Source organism: Aspergillus brunneoviolaceus, assembly GCF_003184695.1.
Source record: "Aspergillus brunneoviolaceus CBS 621.78 unplaced genomic scaffold BO95scaffold_27, whole genome shotgun sequence".
NCBI lineage: Eukaryota > Fungi > Ascomycota > Eurotiomycetes > Eurotiales > Aspergillaceae > Aspergillus > Aspergillus brunneoviolaceus.
In genome coordinates this window covers 237,114-252,973 of record NW_020290757.1, presented here as the reverse complement: position 1 = coordinate 252,973, position 15,860 = coordinate 237,114, and the positions used below count along the sequence as shown (strand labels likewise).

The following is a 15,860-nucleotide window of genomic DNA, read 5'->3' as shown; positions in this document are numbered from 1 at the left end:
CCCCAGTGGATCCCTGACAAGCGCACCGTCTTGCTACAGGGCTACTGAGCTGCCGAAACTTGATTTTCTCTCTGTTCCGGAGTACGGAGTACAGTACACCACTATAATAAGAAGCGTTGACGTTCAGGTCACGCTCGGAGTGTACACATACGCGCGATCGAGTTGATGGTGGTTTATTCTTGAGCTTCACTTCGGCCTTCTCACCCTCATCGACCTGCCTGGACCAACGTGTGAAATTTGTGTGAGAGAAGCACTGCTCGAAACGTCCGGCTCCTGCAGCAGGCGCTGAAAATACCCTTTTCCGCCTGTCATTGTTCTTCCTCGTCCAGGTAGTCCGCCTGTCGGCGCTTCCGACCTACCATCCCTTCAGCGTCATTGGCCTGATATACCGTTCCGAGCTCTCGGTCAGGAACGTCCAAATTTAACTCCCGCAGCCCCGCGGCTAATGAATCACTGATCTACCCTTTCTCCCGCACATTGTTGGTGTTCAGCTTTCTCTGTGTTGTTATGGCACAGTAGCCACTTTCAAGCCGCAGCTGTCAGCTTCCAACTCTTATATCACACTAGGGAACTGCGTGGCAGGAAATCGCCGGTGGGATTTAGTCCTCCTGACATTCCACACCAGGACACAGCTTGACTAGGCTTTCTGCCAAACGCCCTTCATTTGCCTTTTCTCTACTTTCAATTGCTCTTTTCCAAGCTGGTCTTGGAATAACATCCATTGCATTCCTTTCAATCGACAAATTTGCTTAGCACATCGTGTGCAGTCCAGCCGACACAAAATCGTCCGAAGTTCAGACTAGTATTCAAAGCGCTTTCCTTCATCGTGTCGTTCGTCAGACCCTTATATATACACCTATCGCAATCATGACTTCGACAACTTTAATGACATTCCTTCTGTAAGTTGTGGTTCTCTGAATTGCGAATCCCCGCTCACCTGCTAATGGCGACGCGCAGCTGTACCAATCCGCAGGTCAAGTCAGTCAAACTGCTAGGCTCATGGGACAATTTCTCCAAGCCCTACCTCATGGAGCGAGACAGACGTGTTGGTCCGGGTCAGTGGAAGGGGTGTCATACCTTCGCCAACATCGTGTGCGATGGTTCGCCGGCCCACATGATTCCAGCACGTTCTGGTGGACTGAAGATGGGAGGTACCTACTGGTATTATGTTTGTACTCCCGAATCTCCTTGATTTAGGGAATTGAATACTAACAGACCCACAGTATCTGCTGGACAATGATGTGGAGTACTACAACGAGGCAGAACCTATTACCACCCATTGTCCATTTCTTCCAGGCCAGCCTGTCAATGTTCTCAATGTGCCTGTTATTCTTCCAGATGCCGTCCCCGCACATACCCACTCAAGAAACCCAAGTGCGCAAAGCGTGGTTCCTCAAACCATGAACCCGGATGATAAGTACCTCAACCCTCGACGACCTCCCAAGCCTAGACCAACGCTTCCGCGCCTCCGAACGTCTCCTCCGTTGTTGGAGCAGCCAACCCCAGCCTGGTCCTTCAGCACTTCTCCGTTGGGAATCATCACCAACAGGAGCGCTTCGCAGCCCAGTAGTGCAACCCCGAAGGTCAGGGTCAACGAAGGACCCAGGGGCCCAGTGTTCAAGACCGCTCGGTCTGTATCCCCTCCAAGATCGAGAGGACTCCTCGCCGCATTTCGACAGTGGAATGTTTCGTCTCCTGATCTTGGAGACCATCATGGACCAGAGATTACCAGACCTAGTCCAGACCGGGGGCCTTTAGATTCAAATCCTCATGTACCTACTGGCCGTTTTGATACCAGTATTCATCCGAACATTGTCATCAATCGCCCGCCTTCCACCGGCTACGATCAGTCTTATAATCAAAGAGCCTACACAGGCCATCACTTGACCCCGGCCGCTGCTGGTGATCGCCAGTCAGTGCCCTCGAGTATCCATGAAAAGTCTAAAAATCCCGCGGAGCAGCCATTCGTTGCTGAACAAGCAACACCACGCGCAAAAGCACGCGATTTGAAACAAACGAATGCGGTCGAAAGATCACTCTGGGAATCTTCTGCTTTGCTAGCGACGTCCATCGGCTTTACGACAGCTGAGGATCTGGCCATGACGCCAAGGCCCTCTGTTACCAGGGAGAAGCGGCTGCCGACACTGCCGAACTCTCCATCCTCGGTCATGGACGAGGCGTTGCGCGAGATTGATGCTCGAGGAAAGGCTTTTGATACGGAGGCTATGGTTAGCCACTTCTCCGATTTCACTGATACGGATTCTGTGGCAGGTAGCTCGGTGTGTGAACGAAGCCATTTCTCTGAATGGAGTACCGATACAGAACTTCTTTCTCCGGAGTCTATGACATGCTCAGCCTCATTCAACCAAGACGTACCAGCTCTTCCCGACACCTACGTTTCAGGGTACGCCGATTACCTGAAGACATCAGTCGCAGGAGAGATGAGTGACCCGGATACACCTCACCTCACGGTGAATTCCAAGTCTACAGCTACCTCCGTTGCAGGCGATTCGCCTCTTCTTGATCTTCCGCTCCCCCGTCTTTCCATCTCGCTATCGCCGTCCGATCTCAGTTTGTCTGACCTGTGCATCAACGATGAGGAGGATTGCGTGGAGAGTAACCCCAAGCGGCATGCAGCGTTCTTCGGAGGAGTTGAGTCTATTCAAGGCCTTGGCCTTCTACACAGCCCCGATCCTACTGTAGTGGGCTTTCCAGAGCATCTCAAGGATGAGATAGAGCTCTTGCAGGAGGAAAGGCGTGCTGTATCAGATCCGGTCAATAACCGACTGAGCAGAGCGTCCCTATTGGGACAATCTGCCGCCATGCGGGAAATGATGACTGAGCTCAGTTACCTCAAAGGTATGATTGAGTCAGGAGCCAGTGCGGAGATATAAGATATAAGCTTTGTCTTCATTGAAGCCATATATATGTCGTTCACCTTAAGTATTCTAGTGTAATATAATCTGAGAATAATTCGATTGCTTGATGTCTGGCTGTGTTGTGTATATGAATTGTGTAAGTTAGAGATTGCGGCTCGGCTTGTGAGATGAAAACCATGCTATTCACCGTTGGCCCAGATAGCAGATTCTTATGTTTTTTATCACTGCGAAAACTATTATCGGCATTTCTTGGGGAAGCGAGGAAGTTCGAAGCCAAACAGTAGTTAGTGGGCGGATCGCCAGGCACCAAGGCGATTACTAGAGGAGCATCTCTTCCGCCCGCCAAGAGCGCCCGTTATCCACCACCACCCCGGCCAACGACAGCTGCTAGGAAGGGGACGGCATTACGATAGCTGCAGTCATTGTGCCCTCCATAATCGCCACTATAATGGGCTAGGGTCAGGAAACATAATAACATGGCTGAAGACGATGGTTATCAGCCCCCCTATGAGCCGCAGCTCACGCCTGTCGGGGAGAAGTCCCTGCCGGCAAAATGCAAGGCCGGCGCGCTGGCATACTGCCCTACGATGGACCTCATTGCTCTAGTCACAGAGGATGACGAGCTACGCGTCTTCCGACTCAACGGACAGAAGGTCTTTGGAGGCTCTTACAAGGGCGATCCGTATCTTGATGAGGATGATGGTGGAGGAGAGATTCGCGGGTTGATGTGGAAGAACACAGGTATGTATTCCTAATGACCCCCCTCTTTCCATCGATACGATCGCTGGCTCTGGGTCTCACCTCCAAGGCGCTGAAATCGAAACCTCATTGTTTTCGGTTTGAGCAAGGATGGTTGACACTTTTATCTAGGTCATTTACTCGCAGTCGCGTGTGCGGATAACACCGTCCGTATCATCAGTGCCTACAGTGGCAAAACAGTCCACCATTATCCCGCGTATCCCCAGGCCGAGGGCGACGCGGCTCGACAAGCGGTCAAGGCTACGTGTATAGGCTGGGGTGTAAACTTCACCGACACGAAAGTCGCCCAGCGAAATTTGCACGACGCCGCTGGCCAGCTCACCGTGGAAGATCTGCTGTCGCCTGATACCCATCCGTCCCGGGCAGCAGCGCTGCTCAAAGCCGATCTGCCACGAGAACTGGCATTGCTGGATGTCGAGAGTTCTTTGCCGAAATTGAGTACTTTGCCTGCGACGGGGAGTGAGTAAGTGTTTTTTTGCATATTGTGATGCAATGAAGCCATGAAGAAAGAGGTCGTGTTGTTTCATGGGGCTAACGTGGGGTGTAGGGATGATGTGTTCAGCTCCAGAGCATCTATCGATGCGATCTTCCATTCATCGACTAAGAATACCAGCGACGCTGTTGATGTGCTGCTTGTCGGGTTTGATGACGGCACAGTGCATCTGCGTATCTTCGACTGCTTCGAAATCGGTTCTTTCCAGGTGCAAGGCTCTGTTGCGCGTCACAGCCCTGGTCACATTATCCGACATGCCTCCCATCCGCTGAGCTCGACGCATGCACTCTTGGCCGGGGAACCGGATGGTGCTCCGGAACCGTTACACTTAGTTACGCTCGATCTGCGCTTCATTACCAGGTCGGGGAGATATCTCTCGCTGCTAGCACACAAGACGACGCAGCTACATAATCTTCTGCGGTATATCGGCCAGGTCCAGAGACAGATTGAGCTTGAATGGAAGAATGCACAGGAGTTGCCGGCGCGTTACATGCGCAGCATTGACCAGGATCTACAAGAAAAATGTCATTGCGATTTCGTCACGGCGGCATATCACTTGGTGGTGACGGGGAACTGTTTTGAACCCTTAAAGGAATTCCTTGTTGAGATTGTTGGTGAACGGGTAAGTATTTGATTCCTGGTCTAGCTGGGAAGGCGTGAGCGGTTAACCATCTTTTCTCTGTGGCTTACAGGGACACAAACGGTGGGAGAAGGCTGTGTCGTCTGGCTACGAGAATGTCCGGCGATTGACCCACGAGTGCCTCCTTCCAGCCTTGGAAAGATGTCAAGTGCTGCTCAGTCGCTTGGTTGGGCTGTCTAAGTTCCACAAGCTGAGTGAGGTGCTGGGGCTAGAAACTACGGATCTCAACGCCATCGTGGAGACGCTCGATTGTCTCCATCTTCTTGGCCATCATATCCTCATCAATGCAAATGAGGAGCTAACCCAGTTCAATGCTTTCTCCCGGTGGCTGCGCCATGAGATTGACATGCAATCTGCGGAACCAATGTCGCAGACTTTGGAAGAGCTGATGGAGAAGACGGACATGGTGGAATACCCGCAGACTCTCAAGTACATCAGAGGCGCTTTAACCAAGAGTGCGCTACGGAACTTCATCCGGCAGCTACCTATGATGGGAGTTCCAAGACCCCCAGTTCCTCCGGATGCTTCGGAAAAATGGGCGCAGGTAGGGCAAGGGCGCTCATTCTATGACACCTTTAAATCATTGCTGGGGCAGCAGAGTCATGCCTCGAGCGAAGCTGATGCAGTGGCACCGCCTAAGATGAATGACTTGACGAAGCTTTTAGGGCTGCAATTTGACAAAGTATTCGGACAGATTGCTTTGACGCAGCGCAGAGGTATCCTGCACAGGTCACCTCTAACCCTTCACCCAGACTGTGACCGAGATGTCATTGACGTGACCATGCGCCATGAGGTAAACCCGTCTACTCCGGTCTTCTTAGGCTTGGTTTATTAACACTTTGCTAGGCAACCAGCAAGGACGAAGACAATTGTGTGATCTACGTTGCTACCAGATCGGTCAAGGCCAGGCACCTCCGTAAGATACCCTCCTGCCTACGTGAACCGACTTTGGCTGATCTAAGGCTGTGACCGACCAGTCTGCTGCTACCGCGTAGTTCTAGATTCCGAAAATGGAGTGAGCTCGACGCAGAGCATCTCCACCGCGGTTGTCGATCTCCAGGGCGGGGAGATTCGTCAGCTACAGTTTGTGGAGGATGATACCATGGTGATTTTGTGGTCGAGTGAGAGTAAGTAATCATCGTTGTCATCCGTGTGAGGCGTTATGCCGATAGCCGCAATGCTAATCCCAATGCGCATTAGAAGGAACATCATACCTACTCAACCTTCCCTTTCAGCCTGCCGCGGCAATGGGAGCTGATGAAGAGGTTTTGGACCCCGTCTTCTCCATCGAGTACCGCGATGTACTTGATAACGAGCGAACAGATGCACCGCTAAGCACTACGATGAACGTGGACATTCTTGCGCCCAGCTCCCAGGATTTGGGAATCATCAAACACAGCTTCATTGGGGCCAAGGGCAAAGCTCGACCCGTGGGAATTGATGTCAATGGCCGCCGTGGTCGCCGGGCAATTTGTGTCATGTACGGTGACGGGATGCGATACGAGGTATTAGACCTGGATGCAGAAATGGGGAATGATGAGGATGAAGACGAGGACGGGGATGAGGATGAAGACGAGGAGATCATTGAATAGCATATTTCAGTGTACTAGGGAGATCTCAGTGAACAATGCCTTTGCATGCGACAGTCAATATAAGAGTCAATATACCATAGTACCTACGTATGTACGATAGCCCCATGTTGAGAAAAGGAACAACCTAGAGGGGCCAATGATTCCATCTCCAAGCTGTCTCGGTTTCTACTAGGGAAACCCACATAAACAACAACAGAAGCAGAAGGGCTTGCGCATGCTTCTGGGGTAATTCCAGTGTTCCAGATTCCTCAGTGTGTCACATTGGTTCTTCCAGCGGCGATCTGAGACGGGTCTCATACAACTGAGTACTCCGTATTTGCAACCCCTTCAAGCGAACTACTCATAGGAGAAGTACAAGATTGTTAGAACTTTTTTCGACTATTGTTCTCTACACAAAAGATTAAACCTTGCAATTAGCTGTCAGGTCGCGAGACCTGTCGGACATCCAAACTCAAAATAAAAATAAAATAAAAATAAAAAAAGCTTTCAGATGCAGAGAAAAAGCCACAGCAGTCTATCACCCACTGAGGAATGAGCGATCGGGAGAAAAAAAGAAGATCAAAGAATCGGCATGGAAAGATCAGCTGCGGTGGATCTCAAAACAAAACAAAACAACAACAGCAAGTGGGTGAGTGGGTGAGTGGGTGAAAGTGAAAGTGGTTTGTGCGATGGATTTTTTTTTTCTTTGGTCGCCGGGGTCACGGGAGTGGGGAGTGGGTAAGTGCTTCAAAGCAGCAAAACCAAAACAAGCAAAGGGAAAGCGAAGAGGTGGGAAAAATGACAGGGAGGGAGGGGGAGGATGTTGAAGGGAACCTGAAGGGAAACGGCAGGGAGGGACACATTGGAACTGTTTCCATACTACGAACACTGACTAGGTGGGAAGGGAGATTGAGTGCAGGGCGCAGAAGGAGGGGCAGATTGTATTGGTATTTCCGGGTGTATGATACAGTACTAGGTAACTTAAGTAGTCAGGTATCTTACGGAGTGGTAGTGGTAGTGGTGACGACAAAGACAAGGAGAGAGAGCTATGGAGCACAGGGCTGCCTGCTGTAGTCTACTGAAATGAACATAAGGAGAAGCTATTTGGCTAGGGAGACGGGCAGCTTGTTCAGGGATTTAAGGTACAAGTAGCTACATGGACCTTGGTATCAAGATTTATATAATCGACTTATCTATCGCAGGCCTTGCCCTGCTGCATATGGCCCTGGCCCAATGACCTCCTGGTGGTCTGCTCCTTCAACTGGAGTGAAAGGGCTCTCTATGTCTCGGTCGGTCTCTGGTTACGTGAAATGACTCAGCCAGTGCATTTTCGATCATGTAACCAATGAGAAGAGCCACAAAAGGCAGTAGCGCTCATCCATTCCAGGTCTTTTTCGCTCTGGAACCAGCAGCCCTGAGAGGGTGCAGTGGAAATCCATTGGTACGGGCATTTGGTAACTCGTAGCTGGTGTAGGTACCGTCGTACTGAGCTCGAGACTGAGCAGCCTGCCAGGTAGGTGAGTGTATTGCTCCCGCTTCCCTTTCCATCCATCTCTTATCCCCGGTCCTTCCTTTCCTCCCTCCCTCCCTCTCCTCTCCTCTCCTCTCTTCTTGTTCTTCTTCCTTACCAAAGGAAACACCCCTCACCTGAGTAAGTAGTCCGGATCAGCTTCAACACAGTATCAATCCGACTGTCCCGCAATCCCCCTCTACTCCCCTTTCTCCTTTTGCCTCCTGCTCACACCAAGAGATATTTGGGGGTTATCTTTTCTCTTTTCTCTTTTCCTTATATTCCTTGCGCTGTGTTTGAAGCGTGTTCCAGGTGTCGGTTCTGTCACCATATTACTCACCAGTACCCGTCCCGTTACCCCCTCCGGAAAGAACCTCTCCAGTGGTGTATGCCTCGTCATAATCCACAAAAACAACCTTTCTTCTTGTCCTTCCGAAGAATTCATTCAACCCTCTCTTCGTCGTCCACTTCCAACACTCTTTTCTGGTGGACTTTTTGAATCCCTTTCACCCGCCCGGATTTCTATTAGTTCGTCGCTCGATTTGCACCGGGCCCGATCTTTGTCTTTTTTTTTTCTCTCAGTTTCCCCTCCCTCTTGATTTTCGCTCTCGCTTGCGATTCCTGGTGCTGTTTTCCGCATACGGCAACATGAACGTCACTCAGGTTTTGGAGAGCACCCTCTCGCCAGGTATATTCTACTTTTCCCTCCCCCCCCCCACCTGTTGCAAATCATCTCGAGGCGCAGTCGGTTCCCCATCTGAGGCTGTGGCACGATTGCTGATGGTCGTTCTTGCTGTGTACCATAGATGCGGCTGCACGTACAAATGCCGAACAGCAGCTCGCCCATGCGGCTGAGGTTGACTTCGTAAGTTCCCTTACCTGAAAAGTGCCAGCCATCGTGCTGTGGTCGCGTTGCAGCTTGCTAACCTCAAATATCTCTGTTCAATAGGCTCAATATCTTGTTACCTTGGGTCAAGAATTAGCAAATGACAACACCCCGTCCCACATCAGAACCGCCGCCGGTCTTGCGTTGAAGAACGCTTTCACATTCAAAGACCTCGCTAAGCTCCGCGAGGTCCAACTTAAATGGCTACAGCAAATTACCCCAGAAATTAAGGCCCAAGTCAAGGAACTTGGCCTCAAGACGCTCGGCTCGAAAGATGGTCGGGCCGGCCAGTCGGCCGCCCAGGTCATCGTTTCCATCGCCGCCATCGAGCTCCCCCGGAATGAATGGCCCGATCTGATGCAGATCCTGGTTCAGAACATCGCGACCGGCTCTGACCAACTCAAGCAGGCCTCCCTGGTCACCATCGGCTTCATTTGCGAATCTCAAGACCCCGAGCTCCGCGAGAGCTTGGCTGCCCACTCCAATGCTATCCTCACCGCCGTTGTCCAGGGTGCTCGCCGCGAGGAGCCGAACATGGATATCCGCTTCGCTGCTATCAAGGCCCTCAGTGATTCCGTCGACTTTGTGCGCTCGAACATGGAGAACGAGGGTGAGCGGAACTACATCATGCAGGTGGTCTGTGAGGCGACTCAGGCCGACGATCTCCGTGTCCAGGCTGGTGCATTCGGCTGTCTTAACCGTATCATGGGTGCCTATTACGATAAGATGCGCTTCTATATGGAGAAGGCCCTGTTTGGTCTGAGTATCATGGGTATGAAGAACGAGGAGGAGGATGTTGCCAAGCTCGCGATCGAGTTCTGGTGTACTGTTTGCGAGGAGGAAATCGCTATCGAGGACGACAATGCTGCGGTACGTTCTACATTATGATCTTTAGAGTAGGAAGTCAATTCGGCCATAACTAACGACCGTTGCAGGCCCAGGCTGAAGGGATCCCTGAGGTCCGCCCGTTCTTCGGCTTCGCCCGTGTTGCTTGCAAAGAAGTCGTTCCCGTTCTGTTGCAGGCTATGTGCAGACAGGATGAGGATGCCGGTGACGATGAATACAACGTCGCACGTGCCGCTTACCAGGCCCTGCAGCTCTACGCTCAGTGCGTTCAGGGCGATGTCATCCCCCCCGTATTGGCATTTATTGAGGCGAACATCCGTAACGAGGACTGGCGTCACAGAGATGCTGCGGTCGCGGCATTCGGTGCCATCATGGATGGCCCTGACCCCAAGGTTCTGGAGCCTTTGATCAAGCAGGCTCTGCCAGTCCTGGTCGGCATGATGCAAGACAGCTCTATCCAGGTCCGCGACTCAGTCGCTTACGCTCTCGGCCGTGTCTGTGACTATTGCTCTGAGACCCTTGACCCTGAGGTGCATCTGGAGCCCTTGATCTCTTGCCTGTTTAATGGTCTTGCGAGCTCCCCCAAGATCGCCAGCTCCTGCTGTTGGGCCTTGATGAACGTCGCCGACCGCTTTGCTGGCGATTATGGAACCCAGACCAACCCTCTTTCCAAGCACTTCGGTGAGAGCGTCAAGTCGCTTCTTACTCTTACCGAGAGGTATGGTTTCCACCCTGTGGCACCCTTGATCCGTTGCTAACCCAACCGACAGGCACGATGCCGACAACCAGCTTCGTACCGCTGGCTACGAGGTGCTCAATTCCTTCGTCAACAACGCTGCCATCGACAGCCTTCCCCTGGTCGGAAACCTGTCCGATGTTATGCTTCAGCGCTTGGACCACACCATCGGCATGCAGCAGCAGGTGGTCAGTGTTGAGGACCGCATCACTCTGGAAGAGATGCAGACTAGCATTATCAGCGTCATTCTCGTAAGTTCGCCCTGATTCTCACGCATCCTATTGCTTTCGCTAACCAGAAAGGCCGTTGTTCAACGCCTCGAGACCGAGATCAAGCCCCAGGCCGATCGCATCATGGAGCTTATGCTTCGCGTACTTTCGACCGTTCCGCCCAAGTCTAGTGTTCCTGACGTGGTATTCGCCACTGTCGGTGCTATCGCTAGTGCCATGGAAGAGGAATTTGCCAAGTACATGGAGTCTTTTGCCCAGCCTCTGTACAATGCTCTCAGCAACCAGGAAGAGCCTGGTCTGTGCTCCATGGCGATTGGATTGGTCAGCGACATCGCTCGTGCCCTGAATGAGAAGATCCAGCCCTTCTGTGATGGTTTCATGAACGCTCTCCTCACCGTTTTGCGAGTAAGTCAACAGTCTTGACAGTTCTGTGACCGTCCAACTAACTGTCTTCGAAGACCTGCGGCAATCAGCTCAAGCCTGCTATCCTTGAGACGTTTGGAGATATCGCTCAGGCTATCGGCACTCAGTTTGACACCTATCTTCAAGTTGTTGCAACTGTCCTCCACCAGGCCGCGGCCGTGACTGCCAGCGACGATGTGTCTCTTGACGCCATCGACTACATCATCTCCCTCCGTGAGGGTATCATGGATGCTTGGGGTGGTATTCTTTTGGCTTACAAGGGCAAGCCTCAGAGTGAGCATTGTCTACGACCACTCAGCATGTGCTTTGCTGACATCATTTTTCAGTCTCTCACATCACACCTTTCGTCGACCACATCTTCCAACTGCTCCACACCGTTTCTCAAGACATCAACCGCAGTGAGGGCTTGATGAGGGCCGCTATGGGTGTCCTTGGGTAAGTTTTCGCTGTTCAAATCAGTCCTGTGGATTTTAGCTAAACTCAGTGTCAGTGATCTTGCCGAGGGCTTCCCCAACGGCGAATTTTCCAACTACTTCCGCAACGACTGGGTCACTGCCCTTGTTCGCGAAACCCGCCAGAACCGTGATTATGGACCTCGTACCATTGACACTGCCCGGTGGACCCGTGAGCAAGTCAAGCGCCAGATCAACATGTCGACTGCTGCTGCTATGGCTTAAGTGACAAGTATCAATCGCCCTCCCGTCAATTGATCTTTCACTCGACAATATGCCCCCCCTACAGGACGCCGCCAGCTTTTGGCGCACCGAAGGAAGTAACGCCGTGGCGACGCTGGCCCCATTGGCTGGTGGACCTGCATTCTACGGAACCCCGGGTCCCTCCCAGATTGCTCATTCATCATGTGACCGTGTTTTCAGTCTATCATACTGCGAATAGGGCTGATCTTTCCGCCGTCACCGTCCCTCACTCCACACCCCCCTTGAGCACCCTGTACCAACCCTCTCACCCCCACCCACCACCCAATTTCTCCCCCTACCATCCGCACCAAAACCTCCCCCTCCCCTTGCCCATGTTGCCCCAGCGTTCAGGATGTCCGTCCTGTGCAAATGACTGCTTTTCGGACTCTTCCTTTTCATGCCATCTCGTAATGCATGTTGGCGCCATTCATCGGCCTTGCGTTCTCGAACTTCTTCACCCCTATTATTACCATTTCCCACCTGCCGATTTTCGTTTCCCCTCACGTCGTTTTTAATTAGACAGAGGTTCTACTAGCATTATCATGTATGCCCAAGAAGTCATGTACCCCCATTCCTATTGTCACGAATTTCACCTTGCCCTTACTCCACTGACCCTCAATGGATCAAGAAGACATGTATAGAATGATAAACCCATCCCTTTACTCCCGTATACATTCACAACATTGTAATGTTGCCCGTATTCTACACTGGCCATGTAAGCAAACAGCTGCGCATTGTGCATTTGTTGTGTTCCTATGTTGCAGAATGACTTGCCCGGTCACTGCCAGGCAGAAGCACATACCGTGGCAGCTAATCTCTGACGAGCAGGTACGACTTGAAAGGTGAAAAGGTCACGATTTTGTATGCACACTCTTCTTCTGCCATAGAACGTCTTGTCTCGCAGGGATTTTACATCTAAAGATTTCATGCCTGAGTCATAAGCTTGACAGATTCATCCGCCCATTACTACACATTAGGCGGCTGTTCTGTTTGGTGCCTGAGGCATTAGAATTAAACGGTCACGTGAGCTAGATAAGGGCACAGGTTGACAGCCCTAGGGCCCACCCGCACACCCCATGAAAACTTCTTCGCTTTTGTCGGCCGCGTCCGCTTCCCTCCCCTTCCTTTGATCCCAACCGACGTCGTCGACACTTCACGAGGTATGTACAACCTGTTGCCTCTCCCTGTTCTGCAGCTTCTCAGCTAGTCTGGGAGAGCAATCACCCGGATTTTTTGGTGTTTTTTTTACTTGCAGGTGTAGCAACCGACAGCAATGAAGACAACCAGAAAGGCCGGCGTGATACGCTTCTCCTCATACGGCCCGGGCTGAAGAACCCTTCATGGACTGCATCAGGGGCACTCTTTGCGCTCGAGGACTACTGGTGGCTGACTATTGGACTCCGGCAAATCCTCCTCGCGCCTGAAACGGCGCCGAGAGGATTCTAGGTTGGAGTTATCTTCGATTCAGATACCTCATTTCCCCTCGTATTCCCTCGATTTGAGAATCTCGCTCTTCCACCGTCAAAATGGTCAAGACTTCCGTCCTCAACGATGCGCTTAACGCCATCAACAACGCCGAGAAGGCCGGTCGCCGTCAGGTTCTGATCCGCCCCTCCTCCAAGGTCATCATCAAGTTCCTCTCCGTCATGCAGAAGCACGGTACGTTCTGTCCCATTCAAGTGCTGCACACAGGAATGGAAATGAGTTTTCGCGAGAATGAGTTCGATCCAAGCGCCGGCATCACACGTAGTAGTCTACAGAATTTCGGGTTGATAACTAGGCGGTCTGTTTCGCAAATCACACAACGCTCGCCCTTTAAGTGCCCGATATATTGAAACCGGCGAGGATCTTACAAGTTTCCGAAACTCATTTTCATTTCTGTGTTTGGTCTAACCTTTAAATCCGCGCCACAAACCACTAATTCTTCTCCCTCTTCAGGCTACATTGGCGAGTTCGAGGAGGTCGATGACCACCGTTCCGGCAAGATCGTTATCCAGCTTAACGGTCGCCTCAACAAGACCGGTGTCATCAACCCCCGCTACCCCGTCCAGCTCCGTGACCTCGAGAAGTGGACTACCCAGCTCCTCCCCTCCCGTCAGTTCGGTTTCGTCGTTCTGACCACCTCTGCTGGTATCATGGACCACGAGGAGGCTCGTCGCAAGCACGTTGCTGGCAAGCTCCTCGGTTTCTTCTACTAAAAAGTTTCATCTGGCGATGTCCTGAAATGATTGGAATATGTCTTGTTATGATGTGGACGAGGGATGTGCTCTCTGTTGCTTGTCTTGGCGGAGAGTTTTCGGAATCGATACCCCCGGCAGAAACGCCATAGATAGTTTATTGATTTAGAGTGATCTCGTCCAACCAAACAAGGATTCTTTCCGTCGTTTCATAAAGTTTCCATGTTTCTATCGGTAGAGCAGTAGACCTAGCCATAGTATAGGCATAGTGTAAATCTCTCTACGCTCGGACCGAGGCCGACTTCACAATGTCCGCTGACCGCTCGCGCTAGTTACTGTTTCACCCCAGGAATTTCCCCGCAGTCTGCCATCAAGTACTGTATGTACTCTGTGCTTGCATACATTGAGGCCACTGTAAACCACCATGCCTCTCGACACAATTTACCTCACCCGTCACGGCGTGTGTACTACCATTCTATCCCATGAGCAACCCATCACTTACTAACTGTGGCTCTCCTATACCTAGCACCGCCTCAACTGGACGATAGACTACAAAACGGGCACCTACCATGCTCAATTCCCAACCCCCACAGGCAATCCGGCCGATCCCACCCTCACCTCGCACGGAGTGCGCCAGTCCCATGAGCTCGCTGCGCATCTGACCAGCGATAGCGTCCATCCGAAACCTTTTCGCGTCTACTGCAGCCCGTTCTACCGATGTCTCCAGACAATCCAGCCATCAGTGGAGGCACTGAAAGAGCTCCACCAGAGGACATGCTCGAAAGCTTGTACCTCTACGACAGCCACAACGGACAGCACCATTGAACCCCACGCAGACTTTGACGTGCGCATTGAGAATGGTCTAGGGTGAGACGCGGATCCCGTTCCGAATCTACGCGAACCTTTCCACTAATGCAAGCATACCATCCTGATTGAAGAGAATGGTTCGGCCACACCACCTTCTTCGAACACCCGCAGCCCGCCCCGCATTCCATCCTAGCCACCCACTTCCCGACCCTCCTCCCCCTCCCTCCTGCGACATCTCCTCCCCCTAGTGTCCGGGACCGAGGAGGAAACCCACCAACCACCCCCCATGTGATCCCCTCGCCCACCGGCGAAACCATCGCCCAACTCCACGACCGCGTCGCCACCGCCCTCGCCGGCATCCTCGCCGACGTCGACGCCGAGATCGCCGCGCTGGAGGCCGCGCAGCCCGCCCACGAACCCCGGACCAGCAAAGCGATCCTCATCTGCTCGCATGCGGCGCCCTTGATCGCCATGGGCCGCGCGCTGACGGGCCACATGCCGGCGGATCCTAATACCGAGGACTTCGCGGTGTTCACGGCGGGGCTGAGCACCTTTCGCCGCCGCCGTCGCGAGAGCGGGGACCGGCGTGATGCTTCTCCCGGCCAGCAGGCTGAGATACCATCACTTGCACGGGGGACGAAAGTCCTTCGGGCTGGTACAACAGTCCCGGATTGGCGTGGGGGCAAAGGTGTCGCTGGTGGGTGGGATTGTGTGCGGAATGGTGACTGTGAGTTCTTGAGTCAGGGGGCTGAACGAGGGTGGTTTGTATATCCTTTCTTTTCCCTTCCCTTGTGATTCGGTTCTGTGGTTGAGGGACCTGGAACTTGGGCTAACGGGTGTTCACTCCTTGTAGGCACTTTGATGGAGAAGAAGGGTTTGATACGGGCCCTATGGCGCCAGAGGAGGCAGGGCCGACGTCGAGTTTGGATACTATGGCTACTGATGGTGTAGGTGAGCGGGGGATGAAATTGTGACACTGACGCATGGTCTCGGGATTGGGGGGTGGGAGTATAAATACTGATGGTAAGAGCTATGTTAGTGGTAAGGAAGGCATATATATCCAGATAGTTCCCAGTTATCGTCGACACTACTTCTCCCGCCAAGGGAATTATAGATTATGCCCTAGATTATGTCCGACTGAAGCAGCAAGGGTAGACTACAATTACATATCAATGAGTATTAAATTCTGAGGCTAAAGGCTTCAACGC

At 52.3% G+C, this 15,860-nt stretch overlaps 5 protein-coding genes across 5 annotated transcripts; all 5 read left to right on the top strand.

Annotated features, from left to right (window-relative positions):
- Positions 1 to 867: 867 nt before the first annotated feature.
- On the top strand, positions 868 to 2,894 carry BO95DRAFT_462934 (uncharacterized protein; the record flags this gene model as incomplete). Its single annotated transcript, XM_025588950.1, has 3 exons — positions 868 to 899; positions 958 to 1,168; positions 1,224 to 2,894. The coding sequence occupies 3 exons, from the start codon at positions 868 to 870 to the stop codon at positions 2,892 to 2,894; spliced, it is 1,914 nt and encodes a 637-aa protein (XP_025443081.1).
- A 361-nt stretch (positions 2,895 to 3,255) lies between these two features.
- On the top strand, positions 3,256 to 6,419 carry BO95DRAFT_387585 (putative anaphase-promoting complex component Cut20/Apc4). Its single transcript, XM_025583531.1, has 7 exons — positions 3,256 to 3,620; positions 3,750 to 4,101; positions 4,186 to 4,753; positions 4,824 to 5,564; positions 5,618 to 5,687; positions 5,749 to 5,898; positions 5,972 to 6,419. Exons 1-7 carry the CDS (start codon positions 3,356 to 3,358, stop codon positions 6,361 to 6,363), a joined length of 2,538 nt encoding a protein of 845 aa, XP_025443080.1. The 5' UTR covers positions 3,256 to 3,355; the 3' UTR covers positions 6,364 to 6,419.
- A 1,980-nt stretch (positions 6,420 to 8,399) lies between these two features.
- On the top strand, positions 8,400 to 11,954 carry BO95DRAFT_103775 (karyopherin beta). The gene is made up of 9 exons (XM_025580331.1): positions 8,400 to 8,540; positions 8,659 to 8,717; positions 8,802 to 9,608; positions 9,674 to 10,302; positions 10,355 to 10,571; positions 10,623 to 10,955; positions 11,009 to 11,246; positions 11,300 to 11,408; positions 11,464 to 11,954. Exons 1-9 carry the CDS (start codon positions 8,501 to 8,503, stop codon positions 11,648 to 11,650), a joined length of 2,619 nt encoding a protein of 872 aa, XP_025443079.1. The 5' UTR covers positions 8,400 to 8,500; the 3' UTR covers positions 11,651 to 11,954.
- Positions 11,955 to 12,788: 834 nt separating this feature from the next.
- Positions 12,789 to 14,052, top strand: BO95DRAFT_442076 (40S ribosomal uS8 domain-containing protein). Its single transcript, XM_025586340.1, has 3 exons — positions 12,789 to 13,327; positions 13,607 to 13,762; positions 13,816 to 14,052. The coding sequence occupies exons 1-3, from the start codon at positions 13,195 to 13,197 to the stop codon at positions 13,995 to 13,997; spliced, it is 471 nt and encodes a 156-aa protein (XP_025443078.1). The 5' UTR covers positions 12,789 to 13,194; the 3' UTR covers positions 13,998 to 14,052.
- A 160-nt stretch (positions 14,053 to 14,212) lies between these two features.
- BO95DRAFT_442075 (phosphoglycerate mutase family protein) lies at positions 14,213 to 15,803 on the top strand. Its single transcript, XM_025586339.1, has 3 exons — positions 14,213 to 14,305; positions 14,372 to 14,712; positions 14,784 to 15,803. Exons 1-3 carry the CDS (start codon positions 14,270 to 14,272, stop codon positions 15,445 to 15,447), a joined length of 1,041 nt encoding a protein of 346 aa, XP_025443077.1. The 5' UTR covers positions 14,213 to 14,269; the 3' UTR covers positions 15,448 to 15,803.
- The last annotated feature ends 57 nt before the right edge of the window (positions 15,804 to 15,860 follow it).